This window comes from Penicillium canescens (genome assembly GCF_028828765.1).
Source record: "Penicillium canescens strain IBT 15451 chromosome Unknown utg000005l_segment0_segment0, whole genome shotgun sequence".
NCBI classification, from domain to species: Eukaryota; Fungi; Ascomycota; class Eurotiomycetes; order Eurotiales; family Aspergillaceae; genus Penicillium; species Penicillium canescens.
The window spans coordinates 3,234,862-3,252,383 of NW_026703967.1; the positions used below are offsets into that span (position 1 = coordinate 3,234,862).

The 17,522-nt window shown below is 48.4% G+C and overlaps 7 protein-coding genes across 7 annotated transcripts; 4 read left to right on the forward strand and 3 right to left on the reverse strand.

Moving 5' to 3' along the window:
- Positions 1-222: 222 nt before the first annotated feature.
- On the reverse strand, positions 223-681 carry N7446_008831 (SDR family NAD(P)-dependent oxidoreductase; the record flags this gene model as incomplete). The annotated part of the gene is made up of 2 exons (XM_058517576.1): positions 223-448; positions 500-681. 2 exons carry the CDS (start codon positions 679-681, stop codon positions 223-225), a joined length of 408 nt encoding a protein of 135 aa, XP_058371222.1.
- A 2,501-nt stretch (positions 682-3,182) lies between these two features.
- On the forward strand, positions 3,183-4,661 carry N7446_008832 (uncharacterized protein; the record flags this gene model as incomplete). Its single annotated transcript, XM_058517577.1, has 4 exons — positions 3,183-3,269; positions 3,319-4,194; positions 4,252-4,345; positions 4,405-4,661. The coding sequence occupies 4 exons, from the start codon at positions 3,183-3,185 to the stop codon at positions 4,659-4,661; spliced, it is 1,314 nt and encodes a 437-aa protein (XP_058371223.1).
- Positions 4,662-5,680: 1,019 nt separating this feature from the next.
- Positions 5,681-7,267, reverse strand: N7446_008833 (uncharacterized protein; the record flags this gene model as incomplete). Its single annotated transcript, XM_058517578.1, has 3 exons — positions 5,681-6,449; positions 6,491-7,098; positions 7,169-7,267. The coding sequence occupies 3 exons, from the start codon at positions 7,265-7,267 to the stop codon at positions 5,681-5,683; spliced, it is 1,476 nt and encodes a 491-aa protein (XP_058371224.1).
- Positions 7,268-7,827: 560 nt separating this feature from the next.
- Positions 7,828-10,116, reverse strand: N7446_008834 (Zn(II)2Cys6 transcription factor; the record flags this gene model as incomplete). Its single annotated transcript, XM_058517579.1, has 6 exons — positions 7,828-8,520; positions 8,572-9,078; positions 9,127-9,677; positions 9,729-9,829; positions 9,877-10,005; positions 10,058-10,116. The coding sequence occupies 6 exons, from the start codon at positions 10,114-10,116 to the stop codon at positions 7,828-7,830; spliced, it is 2,040 nt and encodes a 679-aa protein (XP_058371225.1).
- Positions 10,117-11,874: 1,758 nt separating this feature from the next.
- Positions 11,875-13,083, forward strand: N7446_008835 (uncharacterized protein; the record flags this gene model as incomplete). The annotated part of the gene is made up of 2 exons (XM_058517580.1): positions 11,875-12,013; positions 12,065-13,083. 2 exons carry the CDS (start codon positions 11,875-11,877, stop codon positions 13,081-13,083), a joined length of 1,158 nt encoding a protein of 385 aa, XP_058371226.1.
- A 750-nt stretch (positions 13,084-13,833) lies between these two features.
- On the forward strand, positions 13,834-14,151 carry N7446_008836 (uncharacterized protein; the record flags this gene model as incomplete). The annotated part of the gene is made up of 2 exons (XM_058517581.1): positions 13,834-13,940; positions 13,992-14,151. 2 exons carry the CDS (start codon positions 13,834-13,836, stop codon positions 14,149-14,151), a joined length of 267 nt encoding a protein of 88 aa, XP_058371227.1.
- A 327-nt stretch (positions 14,152-14,478) lies between these two features.
- On the forward strand, positions 14,479-16,554 carry N7446_008837 (putative acetamidase; the record flags this gene model as incomplete). The annotated part of the gene is made up of 5 exons (XM_058517582.1): positions 14,479-14,683; positions 14,736-15,142; positions 15,212-15,682; positions 15,732-15,887; positions 15,938-16,554. The coding sequence occupies exons 1-5, from the start codon at positions 14,643-14,645 to the stop codon at positions 16,552-16,554; spliced, it is 1,692 nt and encodes a 563-aa protein (XP_058371228.1). The 5' UTR covers positions 14,479-14,642.
- Positions 16,555-17,522: the final 968 nt, after the last annotated feature.

Below are 17,522 nucleotides of genomic sequence, written 5' to 3' on the forward strand. Positions count from 1 at the left end.
GCTGGTCGGAGAATGGCAACTGTCAGTGCCATCCTAAAAGATTCAAGCGGGAAAGTCTGTGCCAGCTGCGTACATGAAAAGTTTTTTGTTGGAGATGAAAAACTATAGAATGCGGGACACTGAAATGTCCCGCATTGGATCATCTCATCACATAGGTTTTCTGAGTGAACGATCAACATGCCTAAAAATTGATGTACCCAGATGAGAGCACTTTATATTAATCTAGTCAGAGGGGCATTTGTAGTTCCCAGAAGAGACTTGCATTCCTCCATCCACGACAAGATCCTGCCCAGTCACATATGAGGAGGCGTCACTCAGTAAATACAATGCAGCCATTTGAAGGTCTTCGGGCTTTCCAACGCGCCCAAGAGGGGGTGCCTCGTGAAAAATGCGAAATAGCCCCGGTCGATGGGCGGCGATTGACAGGTTCATATCAGTGGCAATGTACCTAAATTTTCGTTTAGTAACAAGCCGTTAGTGCGTTGGGGAGACCACTTGCCCTGGAGAGACTGTGTTCACGCGAATGCTGTCGGAAGCGAGCTCATGAGCCAGGCTTCTTGCTAGCGACCAAACAAAACCCTTGGTACCCGCGTAGCCAGTCAATAAATGGCCAGGACAAACATGGTGCGATGACTGTGAGCATATCATCAAAACACTTCCATGGGTGCCATGCTGCTTCATGTTTCTCACTACTTTCTGTACCGAAAAGAACGTCGCTATCTCCTGATTTAAATTTTAGCACTTGGTCATGGCATGGCTGGTTTTAATACGTGCGTTGACGGCCTGTAACCTCTGAATATCCTCCCATTCATGTTCAACAAAGGGTTTGTCAATACAGATACCAGCTGCGGTGATTCTTTTCAAAAGAGAAGAAACCATAAATAAGCGACGTCATTCTTCAACAAATGATCAATCGGTCTTACAGGCCATGTATAAGGGGCAGCTTGCCTAGGATATCGGCGAATGTGCGGTCGATTTCCTCTCTCTTGGTCATATCGCACCTTGAAGAACTCAGCAATGTGCCCCATTTTCTTCCCTTCCTTCAGAAATTGTCATTCACCGGTAGTATAGGAGCTTTTCTGGAGTGTGTTGCTGCCATTCGAGAAAAGTCGGATCGGGCTCCGGCAGAATATCCGTGACCACTACCGTAGCACCAGCATCCAAGCATGCCCTCGAGAGCGCCATCCCAATACCTCGGCCACCACCTAATGCAAAAACGAAAACAAAAGTCAGTCCACGATATTGCTTCAGTAGGGTTGAGAAGATATACCAGTTACTAGAATTACTCGACCGGTGAGGCTGAAACATGCTAAAGTAGAGGCAAGCTGTACTTCAGACGACATAGTTTCTGGGAAGAAAAATTGAACCTTTTTTCAAGAGTAAATTTTGAGAACCTAGATAGTCGAGGAAACTTGAGAAAGATGCAAACATGCTTCATTTTTATACATACCTCTGGCCTGTGTCGATGAATAACCCCCCACCCCCGGGACTCATATCCCGGCGGAACCCTTTTTTTTCTTTTTCCCCCTCGGGATTCTCGCGTACGACTTACATGCAACAGCTGTCAAACGTAGTCTAGTCACTCGTGACAGTATCCATCTGCTCATTGGAACGGGCAGTTGGAACGGGCAGACCGAACTTTATCAAGGAAATATTGTCGACCAAAGCCGAAATCAACGGGTGTGAACTGGGCATGGCGCATGTCCCCAGTTGTGACACTTAACAAGGCCCCTTTTCAAATGTGGTGGAGGGCACTTCTCTTGTTGTCTTGAAGTTTTTCGTACTTCAATGTTTTTGTTGGATCATTTTGGACCATCTCAAACCCACCACTGGTGAAACCCTCAATATGCTTTCCGCCAAGTTGAATAAGAGTTCAGACGAGGTGTGAAGCCGTCTAGTAGTCGGGTGGGCCATTCTGTGCTGAAACTATTGCTAAAATGGATGAAAGTGTATTTCGCGTCTGAAGCCTGGGCAAGCGCAGGCGAGCTTAGGCCTTTCTAAAATAGATCATTGAGTGTAGTAGCATAAGAGGTTCTATCTGATCATGTTAGAATTGACGGTGTTGATATAGATGTAGTGGCGAAGAAGCCGTAAGTGCCGCTATCCCCAACAATAGAGTATCAGTCGCATAGTTGCTCGCTTAGAACGATACGCGGCTTTGATCCTATTAAGCCCCTATAACAGAGTTGAAAGTGAGCTCACCTTAGCTATAGATCGCGCTTTAGAGGTTATTCCCCCTTCTTTGCCTCCGTGAGTTCACAAGTCTCAAGCATGTTCGGGTTCAGCTCGAGATGCTCCCGGACGGATGTTGCAATTCACAAACGGCGCCTTTCCACTGCGAGATACGCTTCCTGTAACAATACAAGACCTCAGGTTGTATGGATATGAGGGGTACGACGCTGTTTCTTAAACTTCCCGACCGAGGCATGAGTTACTATCCGGGGAGTTCCAGACACTGAAATCAGGCATACTAGTGGAGGTGGAAGCCGTCGTTTATGACGACGGAAATCAAAGGAGTCCTATCAAAGATTGAAAGAGGTTTGCGCTGAATTCTTCAGATCGAAAAACGTGACTGGTTACCGAATGGTGTAAATCGCAATGTTTCATAGACAGGAACGTAGTAGTGCATGCGGAATGACGGTTGTCAGCGAGCTTTGGCGGTTTCTGAGAAATTTCGAGACCATGAAGAGCTAGCTGCTCTTTCACTAAGCCGAATATGCACACCGCGGCAAAATGCGCCGTACTTCGTAGAAAAGAAGTCGTCCAACTATAGTTCTTAGTCCGAACCAGACGGCGGACTTTTTATCCCATTTCAATCAGAATAGTGTTTGCTTAGCCTCCCTTGTGATTTTCACATCATTGCTTTGATAGAGTTACTGACAGACTAAGCTTGTCGAGGATACAGGCTAGAACTGACTCGCCTATATGGTTCTCGATGAGCCCTCATAGCTCGGTGTTCTCCCCGACTTAGAAATGGAATAATTTATGGCTTTGACAGCAATTTCTGCGTGGGGTTAACATTATAGCCGGCATTTGTTCCCGGGGACTGGTTTCGGGGTCTGATCTCAACCGTTGATTGGCCAGTCCGGGACTATTCGAGCGGATCGGCATAAATGAAGAAAAACCCATTTTCCCGAATTTGAGATTCGTTGTTATTTTATATTCTGATTGCGAGATTGAATATGGATGTGCCTCCTGATGGAGGTTATGGTTGGGTGGTTGTTGGTGCGATCTTCTGGAACAATGCACACCATTGGGGTCTTGTCTCAGTAAGTTGTCCCAGCAATTAAGACTAGTTACTGAACTGATTTTATTCAGAGCTATGGAGTCTTCCTAGCCTACTTTCTTTCAAACTCACATTTCACAGAAGGTACTAGTCTTGACTATGCATTCATCGGTGGATTGTCCGCCTCACAGGCACTACTTATGGCACCGCTTGCGTCCGTTATCAATCGGCGGTATGGCCTGAAAGTCGCAATGAGCCTGGGTGTCATCCTTGAAACTGCGGCACTTCTAGGAGCATCGTGGAGCACAAAAGTTTGGCAACTATACCTGAGCCAAGGGATCTGCTTTGGTTGGGGACTAGGTCTCCAGTATGTGTCAACTATTCCACTTATCCCGCAATGGTTTGCAAGACACAGAAGCCTTGCTGCAGGTTTGGCTGCTGCTGGAAGCGGTACTGGGGGCTTGATATATTCCCTGGGATCTAATGCCATGCTCGAGCGGTTTGGTTATGGCTGGACATACCGCATCCTGGCCATTGTGCAGTTAGTTGTTAACTGTGTTTGTTTGCTTCTCATTCGAGATCGTAACAAAATGACTGGAACCAAGACTTCAAATCTCAAGATCTCTGACATTCTCAAGCGATATGAGCTATGGCTGTTTTGGGGCTGGAGCTTTTTGAGTATTATGGGCTTCATGATCATCTGGTACTCGCTAGGTGATTTCGCCAGAAGTCTCGGTCTCAGCTCCCACCAGGGATCTGTCGTCACAGCAGTTATGAACTTAGGCACCATTATCGGTCGGTCAGGTACAGGATGCGTCAGTGATCTTCTCGGGAGAATGAATACGGCGTCCTTTGCGACTTTCGTTACTGGTTTGTTGTGCCTTGTTCTTTGGACTTTGGCCCGGTCCTATGCTGCGACCTTGTGCTTCGCCTTCTTTGGAGGGTTAGTCTTTGGAACCTTCTGGATGGTGAGTGAACCCCTCGATATTCCAAACACAGGACCTGGATATTAATCTAAGATGTAGGCTGTGGCTCCGCTCGCAGCAGAGGTGGTCGGCCTGAGGTACCTGCCCTCGTGTCTAACACTCACATGGGTGGTTTGTGTGATTCCAGCAACTTGTAAGTCAGAAACATATTTTTAACATATCAATTGTTCTTTGGATGCTAATTTATGACAGTTGGAGAAGCGATTGGCCTCAAGCTCCGAGCTAGCGGAGATCGTGAATATCTTCATGTCCAACTATTTGCTGGGTTCATGTATATTGGGGCCTCGATATGTGTGTTCATGCTTCGAACCTGGAAGATGTCTACTCTTCCCGAGTCATCCAGCGAACCACACATTTCGGCAGATTCGAAAGAAACTGCGATAGTCTCTGTGGAAGCGAATGACCGCCAAAGCACGTTGAATCAGTGGTTGAAATTGAACAAAGTATAGGAACAGACATGGAACCCGAGTCTAGCCAGAGTCGCAAAGAGAAACGATCTCACACCCCACTGTTCGGCTTTTAGCTATATGCATGTAGTAATGAAAATGACAGGATTGAATACGATCTTTTTTGTTTTCTGCTCCTTCGCCGTTTGGCACATCCCCTACTGAAGCCCTTATTCTCTTATTTGCATAACACGAGTCTGACAGGAATCCCTACTTAACAACTGAGTTCCATGAATCCTTAAGCTGCCCTTTGTCACAAAAGAGAGCCGCTGTACAATCACATAGCTTCTCTCCGCTTTGTCCTGTATCTTGAATAAACAACACCGAGGTTCATATATGTCACACTAACCCAAAAAGGAAACTCTTGAGAGCGGACCCTGCATGCAAACCTCTTTGGTCTCTCCACAACGAAACTTGATGCGACGACCATGGCAGACTCATGCATCCAGTCTTTTTCAGGCTTTGGAACGCTTGATGTTGGTGGAATCTCCGAGGACTGTCTATATCTAAACGTGTATACCCCAGCCCTTCCTGCTGAAGTTATCAAGATGACTGTTTGATTCCACATTGCGGGTTGACTTCGGAGCTGCGATAGTCAAAACATAAATTATTGGCAATCAGACGCTTGCTTCCATCCTGCTGACCGTCTTTAGACAATGTCTGACATATTTTGTGGCTCAATACAAAGATTCAAAAGCGTGGTGCGTGTAGATACACAGCCTCGCAGTTGCGAACTACATGCTCCGACATGATATTCGTAAGTATTATCCAAAAAGAAGATTTCAACCAAACATGAACGCTAAAAGTCATAGCAAAAAGTAGGTCAGAGTAAATTGAGACGGGAACGCCAGAGATAAACAAGCCTGTCGAGAACAAGATAGATGCGTAGAGCTTTCGTGATAGAGATGAGATGTATGACGATAATGCAAGTGGAGAGTGAACGCTGGTAAAAAATGCTGAAGTATGGAAAGATAGTGCAAGCGAGGCAAGAGCATGTAAACATCTGCAGTACGTTAAATTCATCATTCGTAGATCGGCACTCTGCGCGAAGGGATATATCCTGGGTCTTCGTGCACAGTCTCGGGAGTGTACCGCTTCGCAGCAGCGCTCCTTGGGCTACCCCAGCCTGAGGCACGGTGGAAACCCGCACTGCTGTACGATCGTGGTCTTTCAGAACCGCTTCCTCCACTGCCGGGTCGGCTGCCGCCTGTGCTACCCCCGCTGTAGCTTCCTCGCCTCATTTCCTCTGCGGCGTAAGGATCTAAATGCCGCGGGAATCCTCGGGGTGGGGGTGGTGTAGGCGCTCTGTAAATTGGTGGGTCTGGGGCGGCTGGTGCTGGGACTGAATCACCAAATATGAATTCGCGGAATTTCACACCTGCACCTGCTGTTGAACGGGAGCGGTCTTTGGTGTGCATTCTAGTTGATGATTCAGGATGGGATCGGCTAGACCGGCTGGATCTTGAGGAGTGACTTTCGTGACTACGGCGCTGTTCCCGAGGTACCGGGGAGAGATCCCGCATCGGTCTGCGCGTGTAGGCCTCGTGGGAGTGTCGCCTGGCACTATTGCTGGAAGGGGGTGATAGATTACGTCGCTCGCGGTGGCGGTGTTTTGATGCACGCTCCTCAGCCTTGCGGCGGGACTCATCAGACGATAAATCTGAAACATCCGGCATCTCGCCAGACCCGGGGCTAAGTGGGTGGCTCTGGAAAGCGGCATGGTCTCGACCCCTTGAGCGGGGCGGGCGCTCAGGCCATGGGGGTGGAGATGAAACCCGGGGGTTGAATAGCCTGATCTAACACCTGGTCTGCGTCCCATAGATGCAGGGTACTCTGCACTGGGGCGTCGGTGATGACGATGTCCATGTCGTTCAGGTTCCATGTTGCTGTGACGTTTCGATCCACTGCGCCGTGGAGTGCGGAAATAATCATCCTCATCAGGCAAGGGGTCCTTCCCACTGAAATGGTAGTGATATGTTCCAAAGTCTGGGGGTGATGCGCGCTTTGAGTGTCTTTTCAAGTAATCGTGCTCTAGTCGCCGACTCACACCTTCATGCCACTGTAACATTTCGGGGTCTGGTTCAGAGGGGAACGCATCCCTAGGAATCGTTTTGGGAAGTATGTGACCATCTGCATCTGGAATATCCCACAGACTAACAGCGTTTTGCAAATACTGTGAATGTTCATCCGGATCCATCAACAGTTGTATTGTCTGCCACCGCACAAAGCCGTTGGGGAGTAAAGATGGGACCGAAGGTGGTTCGTAGGGATTTGAGGATGGCTGGAGACTGTGAAAGCATCCTAGCGACTGATATATAAAAGACAAGGCCTGCGACTTGGTCTCGAGGAATAAAGGGTCGTAGTTACCGCCGACTTTGCGATAGAAGCTCGCCAGTCGCTCGGGTGTAATATCGGTCGTCCCGTTGGTATCAAATGTAGGCTAAGATAGAATATCATGTCAGTGCCATTCTTCCGATCTCCACTTTCAGTCTTTAGACGCGAGAACTGACCATCAACTGCGCGATCCCCAGACACAGGTGCTCCAACAGCGGGGCTGGGCTTTTGTCGGGATTGATCAGCGTACCCCAGTGACTCTCTGCAGAAGACATGGCGAGAATGTAGGAGCATGCAAGGCGATTGCAGCATCTCCAAGTACAGACAAGTCCAAAATCTGAAGTCCAGAAGCCCAAGAGATAAAGAGAGCGGTCAGGCACGGGACCCACTGCGGGGGAACCAAGGGACGCGAAGTATATAAAGGTTTGTTTGTTTACTGAGAATGTACTTCGTATATATGAATGCAGTAGCTGAATACCCGAAGCTGAGAATGATACACTGGACTGCATGTGATCTTTCCCGTGACTCACATACAGTTGACACTGTTGCGTGATGTTTGAAGCCTAATGTGGCGCATTGTGACCCAATCAGCGGGTGGTTGACTCGATCGGGCTGAGTAGGAACACTTGGTGATTAATTAATTAATACGTTAGATTGCCTTCAGCTATGCCTAAATCTCACTTGCCAGGTACTTGGTGTTCGAGTACATCAACCACGTTACTTGTGTCACACCATGCAGCTTGTCGGAGTTTATTCCTATTCCTATAAGTTCCGACACCGGTCTATGGCTCGCCACATTATCTTCATGTCACAGATGAGGTCACACTGAGCCTCCTTATGCCGTCCATAAAGAGAGGTTCGGCCATGAGGACATAGCATCAGTCATGGACGGATCCAATAAGTCAAAGTCAACATCGGGCTGTGCCAAGAACTCCTCCATACTTTCGCCCAGGAAGGACATGTCGTTAATGAGGGTCCCTGGGGCGATAGTCTCAGGTACACTCCCCATAAGGCCCAGGTCACTGGGTCTCCTCCCTAAAAGAGGGGGGTTTATTGAAGGATGCGCGCCGCTTTGATCGGTTGCAAAGGATTGGTCGAACTGAAGGGAAGGCCTCGACTCAGATGCACCCTGTTTTTCCAAGCATTGCCGGACACACTCGAGATTATCATAAAACTCGGTCGCAGCTAGATTTCCATGGTTACTCATGGCCCGAAGAATTTCAACGGCTGCCTCGAACAAGGCAAAGTCACCCCCGTTCTCAGGATACACCTGACTTGAGATGACCATGATAAGCGCCGAAGAAAACAAATAATGGGCATAGAAATAGCCGAAAATGGGGAGCGATCCGTTCGTCCATTCTTCCAGGATAAGTGAGTGTGTGTGTCTTGCCGCATGGATGCAGGCGTCGCTGAGCGTTTTGAGGGTTTGACGAATGTTTGTATGAGCGGCATCTTCTTCAGGAGGCTCTGGGCATGTAGATTGGATCAGAGCGTACAGAAGGACCGGTCGACTGGTTAACATTATACACTGCACTTAATTAGACTGGATTATTCGATGCTTGACTCGATCGTGACTCACTTGGTTGAACTGAAGATGCAACGATATGACATTCTTCGGGATAGGATTCTCGCGATTGAGTCTGATATGAGGAGGAAGAGCGCAGGCCCACTGCTTCAAAGAAATGAGAAGCTTCTGTTCGCGCTGCAGAAAGGACTCGGGGTGTTTCTTTCGGCTATACACCCGGTCGATGACCTGTCCTGTGATCCTAGCCAATTGTATACTGGCTGTCAAGAACTCAGTGTCCGAGAACTGTTCGTTGTGGATGTCGCTCGGCACATTGGATGGCATCTCGACGTGGATATCGTCGTCGGCAATCTGAATTGGCCAACCCACTTTCGAGCCATACATTCGGTCAAACACGTAGATCCCCCACCATAATCTTGTTCGATGCTGGCGATCGACTGGATCAGGACATTTGCATTCTGGGATATCGTGGTTCAACCCCAAGGTTAAGCCCAAACGCATCGCACTGCCAACGAGCAAAAAGGCAGAGTGGCGTCTGTTCAGGAAGAATGAGTACAGCGACTAAATCTATTAGCGATGCTCATGCAAAACCAATACAATCTTGCTTACCAAAAGTAATAGAGTCTCGATATGCGTTAGGCTCGGACGTTCCGGTAGAATGGGTATTAACGTCATCGCATTGACATAATAAGCAGCACCGGGAACATTGCATTCAAGCGTCGAGTTCGACCGTGCTGAGTACACTTCCCCAAGGGCAAACAACGCAAATAATTTGCATGTCAAAACTGGATCATCGAAATTGCCATCGCGGTAGGCATCTTCCAGCTGATCGATCGTCGACTTGCGCAGCACTAAATGATATACCCGGCTAACCTGGCTGAATACAATTTGAATCAATAGCCGAGCTTGAGGAAGACTTGGCCATTGGATTGCGGGATCCCGGATTTTCATCAGTGTTGACTCGGGTGTGTACTGTGTGCGAGGCATATGAGTTGTCGTCTCGCTCTTTGTGAGAACCTTGCGAAGTCGGGTGGCGAATGCTGTACATGCTGCTTCTCCGATATGAATTGGTGGTGATGATGGGTCATAGGGCTGGAACCAGGCCCGTTCTCCCAGCATGGGGTTTTGGACATGTGTATCTGCGGCTGGTCCAATGATATCTAGAGAATATGAGCAAGGATATTCGGGAAGGATGCACAAGAACCGAATACCTTGATCAGGAACTGAATCTTCCCTCGGAGTAAGAAAACCCGATGACTGAGACAATTGGTCCCGCAATCGCTGGTTTTCCGCTGCGAGTTCGTCGATATAACTTGGACCGTTAGCTGTGCCACTGCAAAAGTGGCAGTGGTATGATACCTCTCGTGTACTTTAATTTGGCGATCTCGATTCACATAAAGGCAATCGGTAGAGCAACCGGCTTGCCGGCATTTAACACAGGGCTGGCCTCCACTGCACTTTATCTTGTGAGAGTGGCATCTTTGGCAGCTGTTGATGTAAGATTAGTGGGTGGGTTTCTTACTGAACCTGCCACACTTACGCGATAGATTTCTTTTTCTGTCTCCGAATAGCCGGATCAGACGTCTTGGACACTTTCATTACGGGGTTTCACTTCGGTATCGATGTAGATGGAAGAAATGCAAGGGAGGAATTTTCTCAAGCCGACGTTGACGGTCGGCAGAATCTTATGTTGCCGAGTGGCGAATCCCGCATTTGCCAACATAGGTAGACAAGTTGACGGAATTAGCAGAATTCAACAGTGATAGTTTTAGGGTTAACAGTTGGCAAAACGAGTTTATCTTCAGTAGATTTGTCGTTAATCTGTATCGATATAGGGATTGCTTATTTCTATGCGGCTCAGCTCTGTTCGGGAAAGACACTATTTGCCGACACATCAAATGTGTAGCCGAATCTATGTGTTTGCAACCTAGGAAGACTAGGTTGTGTTATAATCCACAATATATAATACGAATTATATCTCTTTGTCTTTCAGGCCCCATCATCTTCCGGATCAAATGCCAAGGTCACCCCGACTTCCCCGGTTGGCTGAATAGTCCGTCTTCGAGTGGCATGGGCTTGGCTTTTCTCCCCAAGTGCTGTGATCGGAACTACTTCAAATATGTGCAAAGGATATGACTATCGGAGCGGATGAGCCAGTCTGCCTCCTGGCTCTCAGAAAGTACTTCGGCCGAGTCCTCTATCTCCTCGGCAACAACCTGACACCATGGTTTCAAGGCTGTTCCCCAAAGTCACATCTCCTTCGAGGCCCTTTATGCCAATCCGATACAGCAAAAGGTGGTACAGGTACAAACATGCCGTGGCTATGTCTGCGGTTCCCTTGGATGGAAGCTGCTAGCATTGAATTTCTCATTTGTATTGCGGGTTTTATAGGTTTTATAGGTTTTATAGGTTTTATAGATTTGGTTTACATGTAATAGGCTGGTGCTTCCACTCTTTGAGAAGCAGTCTCACTTTTGTACTGGAGCATGATCAGGCGTATGGGACGCCAATTCTTGCTTCAACTGGAAAGAAGCGCCTGCATAGCCATTACGATACTAGTTAGGCTTCAACAGATTAATAGAACTTTGATTGACCTAAGTTGTAAGGACCAATCTAATATTTACAGGCTCTTTACCACTTGCTTGCACCTTCAAATCTAATTCTATATCATAATCCTTCTCCTTGCTGAGCATGGAATGAAGTTAAGAGTGCTGGGCACCCAATTGTATACATTCTAACTCGCACCGCGTGACGGTATAGTCTGGCTAAAACCTTCACCTCCAACCTCCAACACACGTCGTTTTGCGCCGACACCGATTTTGAAGAAGGACACTTGTTCGCCCATTATTCTCTGTGTATGGGTTTGGGCTGCAGTCCCAGGTCATCAGGTGCTCACCCTTGGTCCCTCCTTCGGCTTGATCAACGCCTATTGGGATCACCCTGAAGGGGACAGGAGGTGTGCACTTCGTCATCTGGTTGTGATCCGACATCGCACGCGACCAAAACACAACAATAACCGTCGCGAGATATGGTTGGAAAAATGTGAAAACAAGAGGGGTTCATTTGGTAGAAATCGAGCTGACACAACCTACCACCTAAGCCGCAAGCGTAAATCAATCAACTCTAGAGTCACACTCCGTTCAATCCACCAAATTTAAAGCTTAGTTTAATTCCAGAGCTTTACTTAAGATAGGGATTGAGCACGTCATGGCTATGTCTTCTTCTGTGGTGCTAACTGGTAAATCGGCGAGATAGATTTTTACCGACGTGCGCCCTGAGACCTACCATGTCCAGAATAGTATTTAAGCTATACATGCCGGACACGAATAGACATAGAGGGAAGTCAAAAGTACAATCATGAAGTCCTCAGATATACATTTCTTTGTCAATGCCTCGGAGTCTCCAGTCTTCAAGACTCACGACACAATCGATGGTGAGATTCTATTTACACCACATCAACAAACCGATATCGACGATATAAATATCTCGTTCCAGGGTATGCTAGCATGTTTCAAGTGACAACATAATAGATTAACAGAGTGAACAGGCAATGCAAGAACTGAAGTTGAAAACATGAATACACATGTCCCACTCCCATACAACGAACTCCGAAAAACATTCCTTCGCATGGACATAGCACCACTCGACTATTTACTAGATACAAACACTCTCAGTTCTGGCAAGACATATCGAATCCCCTTTAAATTTGTTGTCCCAGACCAACTCCCCATCCACGCCTGTCACCACCAATGCTCCAATCCCCAAATCCACCAAGAACATCTGCACCTCCCCGCAAGTCTCAGTTACCAAACACACAAACCCAATGGTCACGATATGTCACCAGAAATGGCAGAAATTATCTACAGCATCAACTTCGTGTTATGGCAACGAGGCGGCAAGGCAGGACGATCCAAGAAACTCCAAGAAGCGATATATCCAGTTCAAATCCAGCCCACGCGAGAAGAGCATGCTCCAATTTTTGTTCCAGCGAAGAATACATACTACAAGCTACAATCTCAAAAGACTGTCACAAAGGGCCTGTTACGACATACCATAGGCCAGCTGGAGGTATCCTCCGCCCAACCACCGGCGATCCAACTCCACAGTCCCCAGCCACATAACGATGTTTCGACGACGCTGAAAATTGATCTGCGGTTTCAGCCTACACGTACGAGTCAGGCACCGCCATCACTTCTGGCTGCGCAATTTCAGCTTCGAGCTATGACATTCTTTGGACTGGAGCCGTGGCGGGATTCTCCTGATTTGTCTGATATTTCCACATGGGGTCCTCGTCAAGCTTTTTGGTCTGAGCATGTGGCTCTTACCGCCGATCGTGATATTAATGTGGATTGGAAATCCCATTCGGAGAAAGGTCAGGCGGTTTTCACGGCTTCGATTCAGGTGCCTGTTTCACTACCGTGTCATCGACGCTATCCGACTACTTTCCATTCGTGTTTGGTATCTCGCGTCTATGCTGTGAAGGTGAATCTGTTCTATCGGGCGCATGAAAAGGCGAGAGGTACTTCTTCTATATCGTTGTCTGTTCCAGTGGAGATTTGTGCATGAGATGGTTTTACTTTTAATATGCAAAACTTCAAGACTGGAACTTGTTGATAATAAATAATATGAGAACACATAAACATCCATCAAAATACTTTCCATTCCTGACAAGGAAGTCCTGTTGCCGAGACGATAGACTTTGGAGGTTTCCCACGCGCATGAAGGTTCGCTATAGATCGATCATACCGTGCATCACCGGACTATAAAATCCCAATCGACGACTATTTGACAGCTAATATCCCACGTATACGCTTTAGCCAGATCACATATTAACCGTGCATTGCAAATTAGATTAGTTCGCATTCCTAACATCAAGTTTTGGAGTTTGGGACATTCCGTGATCGACATGCCATCCACAGGTGGCATTTGACCCAACCAATTGCCGTTGGTATGGCAAAGCCCCGGGTATTCCAGAGCATATAAACAGTGGCAGCCTGTGGATCATAACTGGAAGGATTTTCCAGCCATCGATAGCCTGCGCCGCTCGTTGAATTCCACAGGCATTGTTGTGGCCCCTCTTATCTGGACAATAAGTGCTGTAGATGCCCCTATCTAATATTGTCTTTTGCAACTGTGTCTATCTCCTCCTTCCATATCCAAGCTATCTAAATCTGGCCTCAATATCGTGAGTTTGCTACACCTACATCCGCGCTGGCTCCGTTTTACAGCCAGTCAAGCATCCCTTGACTCGTCGATCAACACAACACAAACAACTCTCGACCAGTCCATCCTATTTGACACACCTCTACATACACAATGGCCCTTGTGAGAGACCCATTCTTCTGGAAACGCTTCTCAACAGCAGTCCACATGGACGAAGAAGCCAAAGCTGTCGACCAAGGAACACAGACCACACCTGCCCCGTATGCCCCCCTTCCATCCCTCGCATCTAAACTCCAACTGACACCTTCCAGAACATCATGGCTATCACGGGAGCGACGGAAACGCAAGAGATCTATCATCTACGGCTTTATAATCTTCTTCGCCGTCGTTTTTGCCGTCGTAGCTAGTGTCATTGTCTGGTGGCTTGCCAAGAACAACTGGCTCCAGCCTGGACCTGATGAAACACCTTGATCATCAGGGACAGTGGCTTTATTTGCATTGAATTGGAAAGCGTTTGGTTTGGGTTGGCAAAAATATGTTATGGGATTTATGCATGGATGGAGATATACCCGCCACTTCCTCCAGTGGCTTTGCATTATAGATAGTCATATAGTTCGTCTCAATATACATACAACATACAATATCCCTATCCGACTGTATATCTCGCCTATCATCTTCTCCAAATCGCCTATCTACCGAGCGCATGCACCTGCCGAAACTGGACTAGTGAAGGCTGTTATCAACTCGACCAACTCCCATTCATATTCTTTCTCTCTCTTGGAATCATCCGGTTCATAGCCTCTCGCTTCGTACCTCTTACTTTCTACTATTTACCCCAGATTCAACTCTTCCAGTGCTGTCGTAAGGCAAACACCGGCTAACCTCGGCCCTTCGCATTCTCCACTCCCCCGCATAAATAACCCCAACTTCTCCCTTCTCCTCTTTACACCGTAACATACAACATGTTGCCTCCATTCGATTATTTCGCCTACAAGCGTCTACGGTGAGGTCCATATTCCTGTTCACAGCACAGTCAGTTAACTAACATATCCCAGAGACCAAAAACAAAGAGAGCGGGAACTCCGCTTCACAACCGGTCTCCCGCACTATTACCATCTCCGCATCGGAGCCGCAGATAAGAAGATCATCAACCAGCCCATTGAAAAGCTCGTTCATGATGTGCAGGACTCGACTGTCTCTGCTCTGGATGTGTTGCGCACCTATGGAAAGGTCGCCGTGAAAGCTCAGAAGGAGTCGAACTGTATTACTGAGCTGTTGCTCCCTGAGGCTGAATCTTGGCTGGAGACTGATGTAAACCTTAAGGGTCCTCTTGCTGGAGTTCCTGTTTCTTTGAAAGATTCTATTCACGTCAAGGGGTTCGATGCTACTGTTGGGTATGCTGCTATGGCTGGTAAGCCTATTCTTGAGGATGGGCCTATGGTTAGGTTGTTGAAGGATGCTGGTGAGTATCTTCGGAATAAAGCTATTCTGGCTTTGTTTCTGTTATTTGGATAGCTGCTGACTTTTTTAGGTGCTGTGCCCTATGCTAAGACTGCTCTGCCAATTACTCTTCTCTCTTTTGAGTCGACTAACGGACTCTGGGGCCAATGCCGGAACCCGCATTCCCCAGGCTATTCGCCCGGTGGTTCAACCGGCGGAGAGGCAGCTCTATTGGCCCACGGTGGCCGCATCGGTATTGGTTCTGATGTTGCTGGCTCTGTGCGCGTTCCTGCTGCCTGGAGTGGTATCTATTCGTTGCGCTGCAGTACCGGCCGCTGGCCTAAGGGCGGCGTGAGCACCAGTATGCCCGGCCAGGAAGGCATCCCCAGTGTCTTCAGTCCTATGGCTCGTACCCTGGACGATCTCACTTACTTCACTCGTTCCATTATTGGAATGCAGCCTTGGAAGTATGACTACACCGTTCACCCCATCGCCTGGCGCAACGAGCTCGAGTCTGAAGCTCAGAGCAAGCCTCTCCGTATTGGTCTGATGAGCTCTGATGGTACGTCCCACCCACACTCTATATTGAAATGCAAATCTAATCTGTCCAGGCGTCGTCCCCCCAACGCCAGCCATTGAGCGCGCCATCACCACCACTGTCGCAGCCCTCACTGAAGCAGGCCACACGGTATCAGAGATCACCACCCCACCAACCGCAGACCCCTTCACTGGCCTGAACCTCGCCTCGCAACTCCTCAATTCAGACGGCTGCCATCACTTCAACGCCCCCTAAAGAGCTTCGAGCCCTCGGACCCAGGCGCCACCCAACTCTCCCGCATCGCCCACCTGCCCCGCCCCCTCCGCTACCTTTACTACCTCTACGTCCGCTACATCCGTCGCGACGCAGTCTCCGCAGCTCTAATCCGCAACTTCGGTCCCAAATCCTCCGCCCAGCTCTGGACTCTAACCGCCCAGCGTGAAGCATTCCGCGCAACTTGGCATAAATGGTGGGACGCAGACGCCCAACAATTCGACTTCATCCTTTGCCCGGTTAACGCAACACCTGCCCTCCCACATAACGCCATGCACGACGCCGTCTCGTCGTGCGGGTACACTTTCCTCTGGAATCTGCTCGATTACTCCGCTGGTGTTCTCCCGGTTGGTCACGTAGACGCTACCCGCGATGCCCTAGTCACGCCCTATAAGGCCGCTCTTAAGCGTCTAGGCGCCGATCACGGTATTGCCCGCGGTGCGTGGAAACACTATGATTCTGTCAAGATGGCTGGTCTCCCCACTGCCGTGCAGGTCGTTGGTCGCCGCTGGCAGGAGGAGTCGGTGTTGGGATACATGGCTGTAGTGGAGAAAGCGCTGGACGCGTACCGCGACCCGCAGACTGGACTGAGCTGCAGATATAACCTGCTCGAGGTGGATTGAATATGGAAGGGGGAAATGATTTGAGGGATAGTCTTTTTTCCGTCCGTATAATGCATGCAACCTCAGTGATCTAGTCATCTTGCCTACATATTTTACCGCTCTTCAAGACAATGCCTTTCTCGCACTCCCACTCCCCTTCGTTTTCCCCTTGCCCCTCTCAATAACCCAACTACTAGTCTGTAAACCCTCCACTGGCGTAACTGATACCTCAATGTATGTACATGCAGTGTTACCCTCTGCACAAACTAAACCAAATGTGGCGCCGTGCCGCGCAATACGAACATTAGACGATCTAGTCGACACCAATGCAGATCTATAGCCCAAGACCCCCACCCCACGCCCTCATTATGGCTTATGATTTGCCATGTCACCTGCAAGACGCGGGCGCGGATATGGATGCTCCGCATTTCTGCACCATTTCTGCAGCGCTATCTCGCTTCGGATTGCGGGTTTTGTTGGTTCTTTTGTTGATTGGACTGGGACTCGTTTTTCTTCTAAGTTTGCCCTTGTAAGGGCTCTGTAATATTGAGTACGAGGGATCGACGGTTGACAGGTTCGGTTAATGGTGAATGGTGAATGCTATTGTTTCTGGTACAGGTGCATGTCCCATGTTTTTATGGTTGTCGGGGACTACTCTATGTATAAACACCGGGTCATATTGGGCAATTTTGAGTCTGCAACTGTAATTGTTGATTTCTCTTTGCCAAGCTCTGCACGGTCATTGGGGCGGTTTCGGGTTTCACAGACGCCTAATGTACGAAGTGTGTGAACTGTCTGCTGAATAGGGCATGTTTGGAATTATGTTCTATACCAGGCCTGCCTAATGTGTCTACTCTGAATAACTGAGGGGATATTCGGAGTCCGAGGTACTGGAACAATACGACAGAGATCAATAATACACTTAGCGCCGGGTGGGCTCCAGAGCTAATAGTTACTAGTCCAGAGTCTGTCCTTTTGCTCTTTTTCTC